Raw genomic sequence first — 21,980 nt, 5'->3', positions numbered from 1 at the left:
TCCATACAACCATGATATACAAGCAGCTCAAATTGTATATCACGGACTGAATACTTTAAAGGGGTTGTCCAGCGAAAATCTTTCAAATTAACTGATATCAGAAAGTTATATAGATTTGTAATTTACTTCTATTAAAAAATCTCAAGTCTTCCCATACTTATTAGCTGCTGTATGTCATGTAGGAAATGTTTTATTTTCAGTCTGACACTGTGCTCTCTGCTGACATCTCTGGTGGAGACAGGGACATTGTCTCGGTTTTCTATAAATCCCCATAGAAAACCTCTCCTGTAGAGATGAACTTGGAGCATGCTCGAGTCGATCCGAACCCGAACTTTCGGCATTTGATTAGCGGTGGCTGCTGAAGTTGGATAAAGCCCTAAGGCTATGTGGAAAACATGGATATAGTCATTGGCTGTATCCATGTTTTCCAGACAACCTTAGAGCTTTATCCAAGTTCAGCAGCCACCGCTAATCAAATGCCGAACGTTCGGGTTCGGATGGACTCTAACCCGAATCCGGTTCGCTCAACTCTACTCTCCTGCTCTGGACAGTTCCTGTCTTGGCCAGAGATGTCAGCAGAGAGCACTATATCAAACTGAAAATAAAACACTTCCTGCAGGACATACAGCACCAGTTGATTTGAATGAAAAAAAATTTCCGCTGGACAACCCCTTTAATTCATTAAGATGTAGTGAGCTCCGAAACAGCTAAAGTGCTGCACTACTGAGCTCAAAATGTTACCCAAGAATCCTAAAAAACTCTAATAATTCTTTGATAGAACACAAAGTACGTGTTACACACTATTCTTAGTTGAGAATGAAGTCGCATTAGGTACAGGATCATAAAAAGTAGTTCATCCAGCAAACAAGATGGCCGACCACTTCTGCTCCAATACCGATATCTAGGGGCAGATGAGAACGTTCCTGCAGGGAGAGGAGTCTGTACCGCGACATCTAAATGATCAGGACTTTTAAAGGTGGTGTGAAAATTTCTTTTAATCAGGTAACTGATATTTTCTCTTTTCTATAAGCTTTAGCTGAGGTTCCTAAGCAGCCGTGGTAGTACCAATAGGCTCATGGTTCCTCAGCAGTAATGGGAATGCATAAAGAAATGTCCAAAACCTCAGCAATAAGAAAAATATACAACATGAGAGAAAAAAAACAAGACATGATCTTCAAGCTCCAGGGGTCTCTGGGTAAATCCAGGGGGCACCGGATCTTTACAGAGCAGAAGTGATCCCGATGCTGTGGACCCATCTTCTCTATTCGAGTTTTTGCTTTCTGAAATCATTGCATTATTTTAGTCCTCGATCTTCACTCTTTTCCTTCTTCGTTCTCGCTCTCTTCTTCGCTTTCAGACTCCTCTTCGCTGTCTTCATAGTAGACGCGGTTAGTGTTGACAAACAGGTCGCCATCATCCTCGCTGTCATCGTCGTCAGTCCCGGACTTATCGCCTTTGGAATTCTGTGATTCTGCTCCTTTGTTGCTAAGAGTAAAACAAAAAAAAATTGACAAAGTTTATTCGCTCAACAAATCTTTGTAAGGGTGTGTTCACACCTACAGGATCTGCAGCAGATTTGATAGTGTTCAGTTATTTAAATGAAATCTGCTGCAGATCCTGTAGGTGTTAACGCACCATAAAAGCGTATATATCTGTCACTATATGTATCGGTTGGGATATAAGGGTTCAGACTGATCAGTAGAACGGCCGGGGAGAGAGTGCTTCTCTCTCTGCTCAATGTCTATGAGACCTGGATGGCCACATAGACTAAGGGCCCTATTCCACCGGACGATTATCGTTCAGATTATCGTTAAATCGTTCGAATCTAAACTATAATCGTTCGGTTGAAATGCAGTTAACGATTAACGACCGAACGAGAAATCGATCGCTTTATAAGACCTGGACCTATTTTTATTGTTGCTCGTTCGTAAATCGTTCGCATTGAATAAGACGTCGTTCGGTCGTTTGCAATAGATACGAACACAATAGCGAAGAAAAAATTATCGCAATTATGATCATAAGTAACGATTATCGTTCCATGGAAATGAGTGAACGTTTGAGATCGTTAACGATTATGCAAACAATAATCGTCCGGTGGAATAGGGCCCTTAGAGTTTCTCTAGGTCATGTGACACAAACGTCAGGGAAGCCACTAAGTGTTTACTACTTCTGGTTTGTTATCATGAGTCGTCGGGGTCTGAGTATCTATGACCTATCAAACTGTTTCTTTTAATGACATAGGGGAGCGACGCAATCTCCGCGTCTAGTGCCGGCCGGGGTCTGCGCCGCTGATCCCAGCTCTGCATTCTATTGCGTTTGGCTGCAGCAGCCAAAAGCAATAGAACACTGATCTCATCGATCTATGCTGTATATCCTATACAGCATAGATCTCTATGAGAGATCAGAGTGCATATACTAGAAGTCCCCCAGGGGGAACAACCCTAACCCCAGGGGGGCTTCTAGTATATGTATTAAAAAAAAAAAAAGGTGTTATTACGAAAAAGCCCTCTCCCCTAATAAAAGTTTAATTTACCCCCCTTTTCCCATGTTATAAATAAAAATAAATCAATAAACAAACATGTTTGGTATTGCCACGTGCGCAATCGTCCGAACTATTAATTAATCACACTCCTGATCTCGCACGGTAAACGGCAAAAGCGCGAAAATATCCTAAAGTGCAAAATTGCGCATTTTTGGTCATATTAAATCCAGAAAAATTGTAATAAAAAGAGATCAAAAAGTCGCATGTGCGCAATCAAGGTACCGATAGAAAGAACACATCATGGCGCAAAAAATGACACCACACACAGCCCCATAGACCAAAGGATAAAAGCTCTATAAGCCTGTCATTGCAAAGTACAATTAGTGACGCAAAAATAAGGGCTCATGTGGGTGTGTAGGTGTAAAAATGCAAGTGCTATGGCCTTTTAAGCACAAGGAGGGAAAAACGAAAACGCAAAAACAAAAATTAGCCCAGTCCAGAAAGGGTTAAAGAGGTTATCTAGGCAAAATAAAAACACCCCCAGGGAAGGGGCAGGGGGCGGCAAGAGCATAATAACCTAGTTATACTTACCCATCCCGGTGCCCCTACAGCTGCAGCTTGCAATGCCGCTTCCTGTGATATCACAGCCCCATGGGAACTGGCCACTCAGCCAGTGATTGAGGCAGGACACCGCTGCGGTCACTGATTGGCTGAGCCGCTAGTTCCTGTGGGGTTCTGACATTACAGAAACTGGGAGATAGAGGAGACCAGAGTAAGGGTATGTTCACACAGTGAAATCGGCGGAATCCCACCTGCCTTAGTGTCTCTATGGGAGGGCTCATGCGCCTCCATTCCCGCCGTTCTCCGTGCAAAGAATTGACATGTCAATTCTTTGAGCGGAGAGCGACGGAAGCAAAGGCATGGTGTAAAGTGAAACTGGCTCAGTTTCCCCTAGCAACCAATCAGATTCTACCTTTCATTCCTCATAGCTGTTAACTTGTATGAGGTGTTTTTCTTTGGTGCTTTAAAAGGGGTACTCCAGCAAAAAAAACTTTTTCTTTCAAATCAACTGGTTTCAGATAGCTATATAGATTTGTAATTTTACTTTATTTAAAAATCTCCAGTCATACAGTACTTATCAGCTGCTGTACGCCCTGCAGGAAGTTATGTATTCTCTCTAGTCTGACACAGTGCTCTCTGCTACCACCTCTGTCCATGTCAGGAACTGTTCAGATCAGCAGAAAATCCCCATAGAAAACCTCTCCAGCTCTGGACAGTTCTCTGGAAAAGGGTGGCAGCGCTGTGTTAGGCCCCGTTCCCACTGAGCAAAGCTAGCGGAATTCCGCGACGGAATTGTCCGCCGCGGAATGCCGTTAGCCTCCCGCTCATAATGGGACTCTATGGGAGGCGCGCGCTCCTGCCCTGTCCGCGCTGAAGAATGAACATGTTCATTCTTCAGCGCGGACAGGGCAGGAGCGCGCGCCTCCCATAGACTCCCATTATGAGCGGGAGGCTAACGGCATTCCGCGGCGGACAATTCCGTCGCGGAATTCCGCTACCTTTCCTCAGTGGGAACGAGCCCTTAGACTGGAAAAAATACACCACTTCCTGCATTACACACAGCAGCTGATAAGTACTGGAAGAGCTTTTTAAACAGTAGTAAATTACAAATCTAACTTTCTAAAATTTTGCAAGAGTTTTGCAAGAATTAAATACTGTGTTAGACAGACCGTTATTCCTAATATTTAAAGATTCTATTACGACAGGGATTGTTCCACAGGACTGGCGCATAGCTAATGTGGTACCAATATTCAAGAAGGGGTCAAAGAGCAATCCTGGAAACTACAGGCCTGTATGTCTAACATCTATAGTAGGTAAAGTATTGGAGGGGTTTGTTAGAGATGCTATACTGGAGTATCTTAATGAAAACAATCTTGTGACGCAGCATCAGCATGGAGTTATGAGGGATCGGTCCTGTCAGACTAATCTGATCGGCTTCTATGAAGAGGTAAGTTATAGACTGGACCTGGGGGAGGCTGTGGATGTTGTGTATCTGGACTTTTCAAAGGCATTTGATACTGTGCCGCATGAAAGGTTGGTCTACAAAATGAGGATGCTGGGACTAGGGGCAAATGCAAATGGGTAAGTAACTGGTTGTGTGATAGAAAACAGAGGGTGGTCATTGATGGAACATATTCAGATTGGGTTTTAGTTACTAGTGGGGTACCACACGGGTCAGTGTTGGGTCCACTTCTTTATAATATTTTTATTAATGATCTTTATGAGGGGCTACAAAGTAGAATCTCCATTTTTGCAGATGATACTAAACTGGGTAGAGTAATCAGCACAGAGGAGGATAATATCATATTACAGAGGAATTTGGAGAAGCTAGAGGCTTGGGCGGTGAAATGGCAAATGAAGTTTAATGTGGATAAATGTAAGGTTATGCACTTGGGCCGTAGAAATAACAAGTACAGTTATGTGCTAAATAATAAAACACTGGGTAAAACTACTTCCGAAAAGGACCTGGGGGTATTGGTGGACAGTAAACTCAACTTTAGTGATCAATGCCAGGCAGCAGCTGCCAAGGCTAATAAAATAATGGGGTGCATCAAAAGAGGTATAGATGCTGAAGATGAGAACATAGTTTTGCCTCTTTATAAATCACTAGTCAGACCACATATGGTATATACTGTGTACAGTTTTGGGCACCGGTATATAAGAAGGACACAGCTGAACTAGAGCGGGTGCAGAGGAGGGCCACAAAGGTCATTAAGGGAATGGGTGGGTTACAGTACCAGGACAGGTTATCACGCTTGGGGTTATTTACGCTAGAAAAAAGACGTCTTAGGGTCGATCTGATCACAATGTACAAATATATGAATGGACAGTACAGAGATCTTTGTAGTGGTCTTTTTACTCCTAGGTCTGTAACCATGACAAGGGGGCATCCTCTACGTCTAGAGGAAAGAAGGTTTCACCATCAGCATCGATGCGGGTTCTTTACTGTACGAGCGGTAAGACTGGAACTCTCTGCCACATGATGTTGTCATGGCGATTCATTAAATAAGTTCAAGGGAGGCCTGGATGCTTTTCTTGAACAATATAATATTACAAGTTATGGGCATTAGATTTCCGGTGATACGTTGATCCAGTGATTGTTCTGGTTGCCATTGGAGTCGGGGGGGGGGGGGGGGGGGGGAGAGTTTTCTCCCTGTGGTGGGGTGGTTGTCGTCTCCCTAGTGGGGTTTTTTGCCTTCCCTGGATCAACACAGTAGGATTTCCCTAGGTTGAACCTGATGGACTCTTGTCTTCTTTCAACCTTATTTACTATGTTACTATGATTTGAAAGAAAAAAAGATTTTCGCCAGAGTTCCCCTTTAAAATACACAATGTATTGAACGGAAATAATTGACATGCCAATTATTTCTGGCCGTCCTGCATTGATTTCAACGCTATTTTCAACGGCCATTGTTTTTGAGTGCCAAACAATAGCCATTGTTGGTACCGCATGTGAACATAGCCTTATAATGAACACACCAAGACAATATCCTAAAAATACAAAAAGAAACAGAAGTCATACCTCTCTTTTTCCTTAGCAGGGGTTTCTGCATCTTCTTTATTGAAGCCTGATGGCCTTAAAGATAATAAAGAGAAATACTCATGAGGGGGAGATTTCTCAAACATGGTGTAAGGCCCCGTTCCCACTGAGCAAAGCTAGCGGAATTCCGCGACGGAATTGTCCGCCGCGGAATGCCGTTAGCCTCCCGCTCATAATGGGAGTCTATGGGAGGCGCGCGCTGCTGCTCTGTACGCGCTGAAGAATGAACATGTTCATTCTTCAGCGCGGACAGGGCAGGAGCGCGCGCCTCCCATAGAGTCCCATTATGAGCGGGAGGCTAACGGCATTCCGCGGCGGACAATTCCGTCGCGGAATTCCGCTACCTTTGCTCAGTGGGAACGGAGCCTAAAGTGAAACTGGCTCAGTCGCCCCTAGCAACCAATCAGATTCCACCTTTCATTCCTCACAGACTCTTTGGAAAATGAAAGGTGGAATCTGAATCTGAGCCAGTTTCACTTTACACCATATTTGATAAATGTCCCCATCAGTTTTTAGCCTACAAGAACACGGCCATTTTATTTTGGCCATAGACCTATATTAATAGCATTAGTAAAGATTTAAAAGAGAATATAGGTAGTACAGTTAAAAAAGTGTATATTATATATATATATTATATATATATATATATACACACACACACACAGCAGTAAAAACACCTGTAGGTGTGTAGACTTTTAAAAAATGTTTAAACTATTACTTTAAAAAAATTAGATGTTGTTATGGTGCGCTGACACCGACAGATTATCTGGCAGATTTTTGAAGCCAAAGCCAGGAATGGAGGTGAAAAGAGGAGAAGTCTCAGTCTTTCCTTTATGACCAGTTCTCTGTTTATAGTCTGTTCCTGGCTTTGGCTTCAAAAATCTGTCAAATAAATCTCTCTGTGTAAACGCACCATTAGGTCATGGTGACACAGGGGCACCTTTTATATATCTGTCTGTGCTATAGATATAGATATATAATAGATCGGACAATCCCACTATCAGCAATACCAAATATATAAGATACAGCTCAGTCCCTATGAGCAGATCAGTCACGGGAAACAGATCGCACCACTATACCACCAACGAACCCCTAAAATTAGATGTGCACCTGTTTCTTTGTGGGACTGCCCCTTTAAGACTAGAGGCAAATGTGGTAAAAATGTTCTAAGAAGCCAAGTACGGCAGGAGAAGCATCTTACCACAGGCCTTCCTTCTGCAGGAGGCGCTGATGATCCTTATAGATGATAAAAGCGATCTCAGCCTTCACCTTTTCTCCCTCAGCAATAGGATCAACAATAACAAAATCACCTAAAAGGGAAGAAAATTCGGTATGAGGACATATAAAATAGAGTTGTACAGCCGATTTTAAGAAACTTTGTAATTGGGTTTATTAGGCATATATGCCATTATCTGCATTCAAAAAGACTGTCCCCAGGTCTCCCCCCCTCCCCCCTCTCTCTCATCCACCGCTCATTATCAGGAAATCTAGACTCTTTTACATCAGTCGGGTCCTGTGTAGCCTATGGAGAGGGGAGGGGGGAGGAGGGAGATTAGTCGCCAGCAGAGAGCAGAAAACAAAGTATTACACAGCGGGAGCTGTGGGAAAGCCGGTATTCAGAGGTCACAGAAGTCCGTGCTGATTTCAGAGGAGATGAAGCTGTAAATTAACTCTTTGTTTTCCTGTTTTGGTGCCTCATCTCCCTCCACCCCTCCCCTCTCCATAGACAATCATAAAGACAGGGGGGAGAGCTTTGAACTGCTTTTTCATGATAAGGCTATGATCACACTACCTAAAAGTACGGCCGTTGTTGCCAACAACTGAACAGTGCCTATTGCGACCGCATCAGAACCCTGTGGCCGAAAGATCATCCGGCTGGGGTCAAGGAACGGCCGGTCTCTCACGACGTGTGAACGTAGCCTAAAAATGAATTTTTCGGCTAATAAACCCAATTACAACTTTTCTTAAAATAGTCTGTACTATTGATCTTTTTATAAAATTTTTTTTTTTTTTTCAAATTGAAATGACAGTGACGCTTTAATGGCCACCTCTGATCCTAAAGGGGTTATCCAAAATTAGAAAAAAAAAATGCTGTATTCAAAAAACTGTGCCACACTAGCCTCCAGGTTGTGTGGGGCTCCATTTACTTCAATGGAACGGAGCTTCAAAACTAAGGACAGGGGAGACACTATTTCTAGAAGAAAGTAGCTATGGCGTTTCTAATACTGAATAACCCAGAAAAATAGATCAAACAAGTCTCAAGCACCAGGCTGCACGACAGTTCCCATAGACTGCTATGGTCTTTTATTGTCCCTCTGTAAGCCTCCAATTTTATATAGGGTCCATGGAAGTTTATTTCTCACAATTATTTCAACAAATAAACACCATAGTATTAAAGGGGTATTCCGCTCAGATTATCACTTTTCATATGTTGCTTCCCATTGTGAGACTAACAATTCCTTCCATACTTGTTATTATCTATTCAGTCTCCTTCTACCAGTTCTGAGCTTCTGCTTTCTGCAAAAGAAGACACAAAACACTGTGTTTGAGCTTTTTTCTCCATTTCCCCCTCCTCCCTTCCAAGACGACTGATGTACGTACACAAGTCCTTATCTGAAACTCTGTTACAACTTTCTAATGCCGGGAGGATTAATCACAATGAGTTAATCAGCAACTCCTCCCAGCATTACAAAGAAGCTTCAATGTTGCAGATAAAGCCTGCCAGGGACTTGTTTACATCAGCCGTCTCAGAAGGGAGGGGGGAGGAGGGGGAGACAGAGAGAAAAGTTCACGCACAGATTTTTTTGTGTCTTCAGCAGAAAGCAGCAGCTTAAAACGGGGGAGGGAGACTGAATAGATAACAACAAGTATGGAAGGAATTGTTAGTCTCACCATGGGCAGCAGCATATGAAAAGTTATGTATGAGTGGAATACCCCTTCAACCACTAGGCGACCCTGGGCGTACCTGTATGTCCAGGGCTGCCTACGGGTGTTCAGAGCGGAGCCGCGCTCTATACCGCCACGATCCTGGGTGCCGCATGTAGCCCGGGACCGCGGCTATTAGCGGGCACGGTCCAATCGCCGTGCCCGCTAATACAGTAATCAGATGCAGCTGTCAAAGTTGACAGCTGCATTCGATTACCTTATGCAGCCATTCCCTGGTGTCAAGTGGGGTGGATCGCTCCTCCGGGACGTTGTCCCGAAGGAGCAAACCACACATCTGTCTCGAGCGGGGTCTGCGCCGAAATGGAGCTGATCCCGGCTCGGCACTTGGTTGCTTCCCGCTGCATCTCATGGATCTATCATGGATCAGTGTACTTATACTTAAAGTCCCCGAGGGGGAATAACCCTAACCCCAGGGGGGAATAACCCTAACCCCAGGGGGGAATAACCCTAACCCCAGGGGAAATAGCCCTAACCCCAGGGGAAATAGCCCTAACCCCAGGGGAAATAGCCCTAACCCCAGGGGAAATAGCCCTAACCCCAGGGGGGAATAACCCTAACCCCAGGGGGGAATAACCCTAACCCCAGGGGGGAATAGCCCTAACCGCAGGGGGGAATAGCCCTAACCGCAGGGGGAATAACCCTAACTCCAGAGGGAATAACCCTAACCCCAGGGGAAATAACCCTAACCCCAGGGGAAATAACCCTAACCCCAGGGGGGAATAACCCTAACCCCAGGGGAAATAACCCTAACCCCAGGGGGGAATAACCCTAACCCCAGGGGGAATAACCCTAACCCCAGGGGGAATAACCCTAACCCCAGGGGGGAATAGCCCTAACCGCAGGGGGAATAACCCTAACCCCAGTGGGAATAACCCTAACCCCAGGGGAAATAACCCTAACCCCAGGGGAAATAACCCTAACCCCAGGGGGGAATAACCCTAACCCCAGGGGAAATAACCCTAACCCCAGGGGAAATAACCCTAACCCCAGGGGGGAATAGCCCTAACCGCAGGGGGAATAACCCTAACCCCAGGGGGGAATAACCCTAACCCCAGGGGAAATAACCCTAACCCCAGGGGGGCTTCTAGTATAAGTGTAAAAGTAAAAAAAAAAATCCCCTCCCCTAATAAAAGTGTAAATCCCTCCTTTTTCCCATGTTATAAATAAATAAACATGTTTGGTATAGCCGCGTCCGTAATCGCCCGAACTATTAAATTATCCCATTCCCGATCTCGCATGGTAAACGGCGTAAGTGCAAAAATATCCCAAAGTGCAATATTGCGCATTTTTGGTCGCATCAAATCCAGAAAAATTTAATAAAAAGCGATCAAAATGTCGCCTATGCGCAATCAAGGTACCGATAGAAAGAACACATCATGGCGCAAAAAATGACACCTGACACAGCCCCATAGACCAAAGGATAAAAGCGCTATAAGCCTGGGAACGGAGCGATTTTAAGGAACGTATATTTGTTACCAATGGTTTGAATTTTTTACAGGCCATCAGATACAAGAAAAGTTATACATGTTACATATCGTTTTAACGACTTTTTAAGCACAAGGAGGGAAAAACGAAAATGAAAAAATTTTAATTGGCCCGGTCCTCTAAGGGTTAAGACATTCAACTTTATTGGTTTAAGGGGAGGGAATAAAGTGCTTCATGGATACTTGATACAGCGGGATGTGGGGCACCTCCATGCATAGTCCAGGTGCATGACCGCTCTATAAACCAAACCACATATATACATACATTCTTATCTTAATGTGTAGATTTTCGGATGTTTTCATGGATTTTCTTACCTCTCTTGATCCAGATGTTCTTTCGGAATTTTGTGGGCATACTGGCTAGAAACCTGTCCCCTTCAGCCGTCTCAACCTCGTGTAGATTATTACCAGGACTTCCCAAAACCTTAAAACAAGAAATGTACATATTCCCATGTTTATGTTAGATATGGAAATTACTTCTATTAAAAAATCTCCAGTCTTCCCATACTTATCAGTTGCTGTATGTCCTGCAGGACATGGTGTATTATTTCCAGTCTGACACAGCGCTCTCTGCTGCCACCTCTGTCCATGTCAGGAACTGTCCAGAGCAGGAGCAAATCCCCATAGAAAACCTCTCCTGCTCTGGACAGTTCCTGACATGGACAGAGGTGGCAGCAGAGAGTGTCAGACTGGAAAGAATACACCACTTCCTGCAGGACATACAGCAGCTGATAAGTACTAGAAGACTCAAGATTTTTTTAATAAAAGTAAATCACAAATCTCTGGCAGATTCTGGTACCAGATGATCTGTAAGAAAAAAAATTCTAGAGCTTATACGAGTACTACGGTCTCTTAAGGGTCTGCTTGCTCTTACATGGTTGGACTATTATTTGGCAGTATAGGGTACACCAGTGTTGCCCATTGAAGTGAACTGGGCAGCGTGTGTGTATCTTCAAAGGGTTCAATAAAGAATAGGCCATCAATTTATACGGCCTAGATAAACCCTATAAAGTGTGACTGTCACTGCCAAAAGCTGCTATAACAAGTGGGGAGAAGCGCATGGCTGGGCGCTTCCTCTTCCTGCTCTGTGCACACAACAGGTCCCCCATTGATGAAAACTTTTGGCATATCTCTAAGAGATGGTAAAAGCTTATGGAGGTGATTGTGCCCATTGATATAACTATGTGCTACTATGATTTATGGCCACTTCTCAACAACATTGATAGTGAAATATTTTATAAGACATCTAGGCGGTAATGGGCGGACACTCACCCTCCTCACTAGGCGGTAATGGGCGGGCACTCACCCTCCTCACTAGGCGCTAATGGGCGGGCACTCACCCTCCTCACTAGGCGGTAATGGGCAGACACTCACCCTCCTCACTAGGCGGTAATGGGCAGACACTCACCCTCCTCACTAGGCGGTAATGGGCAGACACTCACCCTCCTCACTAGGCGGCAATGGGCGGGCACTCACCCTCCTCACTAGGCGGCAATGGGCGGGCACTCACCCTCCTCACTAGGCGGCAATGGGCGGGCACTCACCCTCCTTACTAGGCGGTAATGGGCAGACACTCACCCTCCTTACTAGGCGGTAATGGGCAGACACTCACCCTCCTCACTAGGAGGTAATGGGCAGACACTCACCCTCCTCACTAGGAGGTAATGGGCAGACACTCACCCTCCTCACTAGGCGGTAATGGGCGGACACTCACCCTCCTCACTAAGCGGTAATGGGCAGACACTCACCCTCCTAACTAGGCGGCAATGGGCAGACACTCACCCTCCTCACTAGGCGGTAATGGGCAGACACTCACCCTCCTCACTAGGCGGTAATGGGCAGACACTCACCCTCCTCACTAGGCGGTAATGGGCAGACACTCACCCTCCTCACTAGGCGGTAATGGGCAGACACTCACCCTCCTCACTAGGCGGTAATGGGCAGACACTCACCCTCCTCACTAGGCGGTAATGGGCAGACACTCACCCTCCTCACTAGGCGGTAATGGGCAGACACTCACCCTCCTCACTAGGCGGTAATGGGCAGACACTCACCCTCCTCACTAGGCGGTAATGGGCAGACACTCACCCTCCTCACTAGGCGGTAATGGGCAGACACTCACCCTCCTCACTAGGCGGCAATGGGCGGGCACTTACCCTCCTCACTAGGCGGTAATGAGCAGACACTCACCCTCCTTACTAGGCGGTAATGGGCAGACACTCACCCTCCTTACTAGGCGGTAATGGGCGGACACTCACCCTCCTCACTAGGCGGTAATGGGCGGACACTCACCCTCCTCACTAGGCGATATGGGCAGGCACTCACCCTCCTCACTAGGCGGTAATTGGCGGACACTCACCCTCCTCACTAGGCGGTAATTGGCGGACACTTACCCTCACTATGCGCTGGTTCTCGGTGGGCTGCACATAATCCAGCAGAACCTCTTTCACCACGTGTTTCCTCTTTGTGGCCTTGGACATTGTGTTCCGGTCAGTAGTGATGATTACTTTATGGCTTCAAGGTTTTCCTCCGCGTTCCTAAAACATGGCGAGAGTTGTGACCTACGGCCCACAACGGGAGACAAAAAAAAACGTTATACAGGGTCACCTCTCAGATCAGTGAGCAATGACACCTCTCAGATCAGTGACAGATCCTCTGTCAAACTATAACTCCCAGCATTCCCTGAAAGCTGGAGGACTGGATTGGTTTTAAAGAAATGGCAGAGCTGTAACATTGTATATGAGGATCATAGAGTCAGACACACAAGAGAAGCAGAGCCAGCAGCAGTAATAAATTATTAACACACAGTGAGACACTCTATGTGAGCGCAGCTGGGTCACACACCTACCGCTAAATAGCCCACATGTTCTATAAGCATGGGCTGCATTACCTGACACTTCCGGGATACACCATCCGCCTCTAGTTGGAGTACAAACATGGCCGCAGGGACGTTTCCGGTGACGTCACGAGCGGGCGTTACCATTACTCCGAGCAGGGGGGGGGGTGGTATGTCCTAGTGATAGAACTCCGCCCAGCGCTCCCTCCTCCTCTCTGTTGTCGTGATTCAGACGTTTCCACCCCCTGACGGCTGAGGAAGTAGTAAGTTCTGGCCGGAAGTGTTTGCTCAGTGTGTGGTGCGGCTTCTTGGCGGGAAGGAGGAAAATACGCGCGTGTAAAGGTGAGAGCTGTTACCGGAGCCGTGTACACAGGGGAGCACGCGCGGTTATTGTGTGTGTGTGTGTGTACAGCGCCCACAGCTGTGTGACTGCAGTGTCAGGAGGTGTGCGGCGGACTGTACCAGGGACAGTGGTGACCAGTACTTATCCTAAGGACTCGCCCCTTCTATCCCAGTGACTCAGGCTGCTCTATAGATTTCATATTACGCGTTTAGTGGTGTTATTTTTTTTTTTAATACCTACTTTGGTTGGTTTAGGGTAACTTCACATCGCAGCTGCTTTTCTGTTGCGGATCCGCAGCAGATTTGACTAAATGAATGAACACAGCATTAAATCCGCACTGTAAAATCCGCAGCAGAAAATCAGCTGCGATACGGTAGGTGTGAAGCTACCCTTAAAGGGATTGTCCAGAGGAAAAAAAATGTCCCAGGTCAAAAGTTTTCATTGGTTGTTTGGGTGCTCAGATGTCTACAACAGGCAGGGACTCTACTGTATACCACTATACTACAGTCCTCTATAGTATATAGATCCCGCAGAGCCAGGGACACAAGTCCCTATGCCAATGATCCTTAGGGGGGGTGTACACCTACATCTTACTGATAAAACTTTTGACAAGTGTTAATTTTTTTTTGTTTAACAATTTTTAAAGCACTTGGGATCCCACTTTCTCTCCTAGGGGATCTCCAGCTGTTAAAAAGCTACAGTCCCCATCATGGCTGGACAGTCAGAACTCTTTGGCTCTCCAGGCATGATGGGAATTGTAGTTTTGAAACGGCTGGAGGGCTGAAGGTTCCCCATCCCTACTTTATGACAAATCAGCTTTGTGTGCGTTTAAAGGGGTTATCCCAATTTAAAGGGTTTCCATGACTTGTCAGGTTTGGTGGATATATAGCTGATTAAATAGATTTTATATTGCATTAGTAAAGGTATATAACTTTTATAACAGTATTTTTTTTAAAGTGACTGTACCACCAGGCCCAGGCTGAAGCACTGGTGTAAAGGAAAGGGGCAAATAAATTCTGCAACATTAGTGGAGAAGGGGTTAAGTAGTGGGGGAAGCTGCCTGACTTCAGGAGAACCCAGAGTGCCTATAGGCAGGTCACATGACCCCCTCTGTGCATTCCTTTCCTTGTACAGCCTGATACAGACAGGTGCTATACAGGCAGGAATGCTACCCAGGGCTGAGTTGTCTGTTGCTGAGGTGCTGTATACGTGATACATATACCTATATGCCTCTTTCTCATAAACCTTGACTGCTTGTTGAACTTGGTGTAAAGTTGTAAAAATTGACAAATGATCGGCCGTGAAAATGTGCGTCAGGCATACTTTATCAGCTTAAAGGGACTCTGTCACTAGGTTTATTCCGCCTTAAATTCGGGCAGAAATGCTGAGCAGTTCGTTGAATTACTTACATCATTCTGTTCAGCCGTTCTCCTAATATGCAGGAGAATAAGATTCTTGCCCCGCCCCACAACTGCTGATTGACAGCTGACTGCCTATATACAGCATGGAAAGAAAACTGCCAATCAGCAGCTGGTGGGCGGAGTTTTCTGCTTGTCATGAATATCCAGGACTACTGAGCACATGCACATAATGGAGAAGTCTACTTATTGTCCATGTTATTCAGGAGGAGATCTTTGTATCAGCTGCACAGAACAATGTAAGTCATACATCATTCTGTTCTAAAGAATCTTACAAGTTTCACCGTGCTGAAGCCATTTATTTTAGAGCAGTAAAAGATAAAGGGAAAATGGAGTGAGCTCGGCTGACATCTCCAGCAGACACCTAATGACCGTCATCAGCGATCACACTAATGTCAGTCATTTAACACTTTCAATTCCCAAATCAATAGAGATCAGATTATTTAGATAGCAAAATATCAGCTTGTGTTGGGTCAGTGATCCGCACCATCATGGGGGACGATCACTTTAAATGGCAGGCAGAGGCCTGTGCTAGGCTTCCATGCCAGCTGTATTGGCTCTTCTCTCCTCAGGGCAATGTAATAATGTTTGTAATACTAGTTATCCATATGGAATAGGTCATAGAATGGAGCTTATTCTAAACTAGCCATTAGATGCCATTTTTGAGGCTTTTATATACATGTTTCAGTTGCATTATAACTAGTGAGAGAGTTGCTCCTCTTCTGTCCCCAGGAGCCATTTCTCCTTTCTTACAGGTGGCTCATGTGACTATGAGTAAGTGTACAGGAGTGCTTAAAAAAACTAACAAAATCCTGCATAAGGGGGCATTCACACGCTCCGTAGATCACGGCTGCTAGAAGATTTGGACAGGTTCGGAGCTCCCGACATCATAGTGCTAGATGATGCCGGGTGTTCCTGATGGCAGCCTGCAGCTTCACACTCCATAGCATCCATGATCTGCGGAGTGTGTGAATGCCCCCTAATAGTTTAGAGCGGTGACAAGGTGGTTTTTGTGCTCACTGTGGTTACTGAGCCATGGGAACCCCCTGATGTGATGTATATACACAGGTTCTTCTCCCTCCCACACTACTTTGGCCAATCACATCACCCACTCTTCACTGCTGTGCCATGATGTGGTGCTCAGCTGATGAAAGAGACTGTCACTGTCCGGGCGGTACATTACTATCATGGTATGAGGTCGGAGAAGGGGTTACTGATCCCACTTGGTTTGCAAGGGGCTAAGGGGCTGTATGAGCAGAAATAAGAGACAGCTCAGCTAGGAAATAGTTACACTAAGCACTGAACTGTTGAGACTGACATGAGGGGAAAGCCTTGATTTACCTTTCAGGGACAGTGTAAATCCTCTAGAGCAGGGGTAGGGAACCTTGGCTCTCTAGCTGTTGCAAAACTACAAGTCCCGCCATGCCCGGACAGCTAAACCTAATGATGGGAGTTGTAGTTTTGCAACAGCTGGAGAGCAAAGGTTCCCTACCCCTGCACTAGAGCAGTGATTTTCAACCAGTGTGCCATGGTCAGGTGTGCCGCGGGGAAGGTTCCCCAAACTATGGTGCCCCTGTGAAACAGGAGAAAACAATGGGGGAGAGAAACCTGGGGATGGGGGAGAAACAGGGGAGAGAAGCAGGGGGAGAGAAACATGGGGATGGGGGAGAGAAGCAGGGGGGAGAAGTATGGTGGGGAGAAGCACAGGAGAAGTGGGGGGATAAGCACAGGAGAGAAGTAGGGGGGAGAAGTATGGTGGAGACTGAAGCACAGGAGAGAAGCACAGGGGGGAGAAGAAAACAGGCCCAGGTTTCACACTGAGTGAGTATAAATACATTTAGAATCTATATTATTATCTATATGTATAATATGTACTGTTTTAGTGTCATTTTGTGCCATTTTGGTTGGTGGTGTGCCCCGGGATTTTTTAACTATAAAAAGTGTGCCGCGGCTCAAAAAAGGTTAAAAATCACTGCACTAGAGGACACACAGGCTCGCAGATTGCATACATATATGCTGGTGCTATAGGTTATGCTGGGAGAATAAGCAAAACATAAAAATGCCAATGTTATCCGCCTGTTTTAACAGGCTCTAAACTGCTTAAAGGGCAACTCCAGCAAAAAAAAAAAAATTCTTTCAAATCTACCAGTGCCAGGGATTTGTAATTAACTTCTATTAAAGTTATCAGTTGCAGTATGTCATAGACATAAACATAGATATGTAGGGCATACAGCAGCTGATAAGTACGGGAAGACTTGAGATTTTTTTTTTAATAGAATGACATAACAAATCTCTGGCACTTTCTGACACCAGTTGATTTGAAAGAAAAAGAAATTAGCTGGCGTTGTCCTTTAAGTAATGATGTACATGGTGTTTGTATGTGATGTAATCAGGATCCATGACTGATCTTTCTGTAACAAGATTTATTTATTTTTTTAAGTTTTTTTTTTTATTCTTTTCTGTTCAGGTATAGCCGGCAAAGATGTCTTCCACATCTCAGAAACACAGAGACTTTGTGGCGGAGCCCATGGGGGATAAGCCCGTGCAGGCTCTCGCTGGCATTGGTGATGTACTGGGAGGAAAGCTGTCAGATAGAGGCTTTGACAAGGTAACTTTTGATTTTTCATGTTTTTGTTTTGCTTTTGTTACTTGGCTGTAGTAACAGTGAATGCTGTTCTAGCCAATATTATCGAATAGCTCGCAGAATATTTGATAAATATTCGATAAGCGTTCAAATCCCCCAGCTTCCGGTTTTTACCTCCAAGTGGTCGAATAGATGTTTTTCAATAATCGAATACTTGTTCCCATAGACTTTAATGGGATAGAATATTCTGGAGATATTCGACGAATATCAAATATTCGAATATTTCACTATTCGCTTATCACTACTGAAGAAGAATCCAGACAACGAGCTATGACTTTCCATATGGTAGTCACTGATCAGAGCAGGGGTGCAGGAACCCCCTTATTTGACCCCTTCCAGCTGTGAACTGGCACGTATACCCACCAGCGATGATCGGTGTCCTGCTGCGCCGTTCAAAGCCCACGCACGTTAGCGTCACCGCTATTCTGACCCCATGTTTATTAAAGGCCGGAAGTCATACTCTCCCTTAGAGAAAGCGCTGGAGAACGTGACTTAAGGTCTTCAATCGACATGGAGACAGAAGAGGACGTGAACGTGCCGGATTGAGACTGTCAGTTACGTTCTCCAATGTATTTTCTACGGGAGAGTGTGACTTCCGACCTTCAATCAACATGGAGACAGAAGAAGAGCGGTGACGTGAACGCGCGCGGGATTTGAACGGCGCCACAGCACCGGAAGGAAGCCGTGCCGCAGGACACCGATCATCCCTAATGAGCATACACGCCAGCGCACAGCAGGGGAGACAAATTAAAAAAAAAAAGTAACAAAAAAAACAGAATGCTTCTTTAATTAAGGTCTACATGATATGTCTCTAAGGCGCCATCGCTTTGTCTTCTAGGCCTACATCGTCTTGGGGCAGTTTCTTGTGCTAAGGAAAGATGAAGAGCTTTTTAGAGATTGGCTGAAGGACACCTGCGGAGCCAACGCCAAGCAAGGACGCGATTGTTCCTCTTGTCTGAAAGAATGGTGCGATGCTTTCTTGTAAGACTGTCGCCTTCCCAAGTCCAGCCTCCGAAGTCCATGTCCAGCCATGTCTTACTGTTAGAGTATCCAGCTACGAGGGCGTCTTCATACATTGGACTGCACCCGCTGCAATACCCCCCATTTTAATTGTTATAGGACGTTACGCCATGTTGCCAATCCCCACTTCAGAGTAGCGCATCACTACTTTTATAAGGCCTTGTACACACGGCATATATGCCAAACTCCAGAGCTGCGCCACTTGAGCCTGTTAGTGTAACGTACAGTATAGACATTTAGCATAGATCCCTTTATGACGCTCTTCTCTTGCATATTGCTGTACTTTGTTGCAGAGTCTACACTGGAGGTCCAGGTTAGCCCTGTGTGAACACGCCCTTAGTTTGCTACTTTGCGCAGTGCGTCATGATTCCTTAGCACACAGGTGTCAAACTTGCTGCGTTCCAGCTGTTGCAAAACTACAAATCTCATCATGCCTGGACAGCCAAAGCTTTAGCTTTGGCTGTCCAGGCATGATGGGATTTGTAGTTTTGCAACAGCTGGAAAGCAGCAAGCTTGACACCCCCTGTCTTAGCGGATTATGTTCTTCACAGGATGGGTTTCCCGCCTTCTGCTTTGCATATAGAATTTTAAGTCACATGATACACAAAACTTTTAAATTGTCACAGTACAGATGCATGACTATTGTCGCGGTACTGCGATCGGCCACCTTATCCTTTTATGAACCTTTTAAAACAAATGTTGTCCTATGGAGTTGAAGGGACTTGGAGGCAGACTTGGGAATGTAATAAAGCGCAGGTAAACCTTGTCATTAAACTGGTGCATTTCATCGCCTCCTACACAAATACAGTTGTATTGAGTTTGAAGTTATTCGCAGCTGAAACACGGAAATAAAATTTATACACGGATCCAGGCAGTTTCTGTGTGGTCACCAAGACCGTGAAACAGGAACATGTATTTTTTATGATGGGAACACGCTCCTGTTGTTGTAACTTTCTCAAATGTTACCTCTAAATGTTAGTTCTGGTTTTAAAAATTAAAATGTTAAAAAAATTCTGGATTTATTGTTGTTTTTTAATTTTAAGAATATCTTTACACGTAGTCACATTTGAGGGGAAAAAAAGGAAATTAATTGTGAATTGCAGTGATGGGGCCGACAACACCACATGGTAAACTAGCCTTATTAGGTTAATCTAATTCTTAGGTGATAAAAGATGGTTGGTCAACTTAAAGGGAACCAATCACCTAAAAAATCGATATGAAGGCAATAATCTGTGCTATAATACACCCTCTGTCTGTAAGGTCTGCCCCTGCCCCATACACCCCAAAATCATACTTTGATCTTGTCCCCGCCGTATGCAAATTCCAGTAAGTTAGTCATGTGGGCGTGATGCTTCTGCAGAAGTTTCATTTTTTTAACCTCTACCTGGAGTTCCCCTTTAATGCAATGTTCCTCCCCGCCTTCTAAGAGCCATAGCGCTTTTATTTTTCCACCTACAGGGCTGGTTGGGGTGTCATGATCTCTAGTTTTTATTGGTATTATATTGGTGTAAGAAATAATAATTATTTTTTTTTTATAATTATTATTTTATATTATTCACCGTGCGGGAACAGTATTGTTATAATTCTACACGCTATATGTAATCTTTTATGATTAAATGTTAAGGGGGTAATATATAAATCTTTATTGGGACTTTTTTTATTAGCTATATATATATATATCTATATATATATATATATATATATATATATATATATATATATATATATATATTTGTAATTTTTTTTTTTTTTTACACATTTCGTATTGCATATATAAGTTCCTTAGGGGACTTATATATGCAATGCTCTGATGAATGCTATGCTATGGTATAGCATTTATCAGTATTATCGGTGATCTGTACATAGTCTGCCTGAGAGCAGACTCTATCTACAGATCACCGATCCTACATGACGGAGGTAAGTGGCTTACCACTGCCTGTCGGTACAAGTGATCAGAACCCTGCTGCCTGTCATTGTGCCCTGGTCTGGGGACAGTAATGTGTGCAGAGTTGATTGCATTGAAACCCCTTCACTGTCAGAAACGTTTATATACATTCCTGCTGCACAGGGTATGTGCAGCAGAAACGTATATAGCCGTATGGCTGACATGAAGGGGCTGAAGACTAGTTAGTTGGGGTGGGGTAAGTAAACTAGTTCAGGTTTTTAATTGCAAAGCAAAGAACAGATCATAAATGAAGGATATGTATAAAGGAAAGATGGAGGCTTCTCTTTTCATATCCATTTCTAGGTTTGTATTTAAGAAAAGAATTTCAGTATGCGAACATTAAGAACCACAGTGAGAATAGCCTAGGTCTGTTGAGGGCCAGATGTTAGTGGAAAAAAGAAAAGTTTATTAAAAAAAACAACAACTTTTACTACAGGATGCAATAGTAGCCATCTGTACAGCAAGATGCTTGTCTGTCTTGTCAGACCAGTTAGGATTTCCTCCCTCGGAGTACCTGAGAAATGGCGCCATGTCATCTTCACCTGTTCTTAAACGGCCTTCTAACTACTGATGATTTAGCAAATCCCATGCACCTTTCTGCAAGATCTGTATTTCTGCTTTAATACTGCATGCGGCCTCATCTGGTTGTGTTCCTGGACTGGTGACGTGGCTGACACATGGGTGAGAAGGACAGACTTTTTGGCTCAGACAGCACTTCCCACTTTGCATATATTTTCTGTGCTGCTGGACCTTTCTATACAAGGCTCTGCTTTAGATAGCAATTACAGACGAGCGTATCTACAGCATTAGGGTCCTATTACACGGGCCAATGGTGGCTCGATCAATACTGTAAACAATCACCGATCTAGCAGTTTAATGGGCCTGATAATCCTTTAGCAAGGGCTGCATGGACATTGTTAGCGATGTCTGTGCAGCCTTTGCCTAAACAGTTTTTACACTACCTGTCCATGTTCCTAGTTTCCTCCTATGCTCTGCTTTCTCCCCGGTCCCACGTGCTACAGCTTCAGGAGGAGAGCGGAACATGGACAGGTAATGTAAAAACTGTTGAATTGTCAGCCGCCGTGTATCACTATTACATGCGCAGTTGGCTCCCGTTGATTTTAGGTCAGGGCCGAAAAAAACGATCAGCTGAATTGGGCCGGTTATCGCTCTGTGTAATAGGAGCCCTTAGCTTAATGCTTTGTTACTGGGGCCCAGAAAAGCTGCATGCAGTCCTGGGAAAGTTTGCTCATCCCTAATA

At 44.7% G+C, this 21,980-nt stretch overlaps 2 protein-coding genes across 3 annotated transcripts; one reads left to right on the top strand and one right to left on the bottom strand.

Annotated features, from left to right (window-relative positions):
* Window positions 1-977: 977 nt before the first annotated feature.
* On the bottom strand, window positions 978-13,497 carry EIF1AD (eukaryotic translation initiation factor 1A domain containing). Of its 2 annotated transcripts, none has more exons than XM_069965232.1 (6): window positions 13,404-13,497; window positions 12,907-13,074; window positions 10,829-10,937; window positions 7,285-7,393; window positions 6,066-6,119; window positions 978-1,485 (listed from the first exon to the last, which is right to left on the bottom strand). In XM_069965232.1, the coding sequence occupies exons 2-6, from the start codon at window positions 12,991-12,993 to the stop codon at window positions 1,314-1,316; spliced, it is 531 nt and encodes a 176-aa protein (XP_069821333.1). In that variant the 5' UTR covers window positions 12,994-13,074; window positions 13,404-13,497; the 3' UTR covers window positions 978-1,313. The 2 variants fall into 2 exon arrangements, with proteins under 2 accessions (XP_069821333.1, XP_069821334.1); XM_069965233.1 differs by having other exon boundaries at window positions 13,362-13,408.
* Window positions 13,498-13,570: 73 nt separating this feature from the next.
* Window positions 13,571-18,945, top strand: BANF1 (barrier to autointegration nuclear assembly factor 1). Its single transcript, XM_069965234.1, has 3 exons — window positions 13,571-13,691; window positions 17,578-17,718; window positions 18,593-18,945. Exons 2-3 carry the CDS (start codon window positions 17,593-17,595, stop codon window positions 18,737-18,739), a joined length of 273 nt encoding a protein of 90 aa, XP_069821335.1. The 5' UTR covers window positions 13,571-13,691; window positions 17,578-17,592; the 3' UTR covers window positions 18,740-18,945.
* Window positions 18,946-21,980: the final 3,035 nt, after the last annotated feature.

Source organism: Dendropsophus ebraccatus, chromosome 4 (genome assembly GCF_027789765.1).
Source record: "Dendropsophus ebraccatus isolate aDenEbr1 chromosome 4, aDenEbr1.pat, whole genome shotgun sequence".
NCBI classification, from domain to species: Eukaryota; Metazoa; Chordata; class Amphibia; order Anura; family Hylidae; genus Dendropsophus; species Dendropsophus ebraccatus.
Note: the sequence above shows the minus strand (reverse complement) of the source record. Positions and strands in the feature narration are given on the sequence as shown.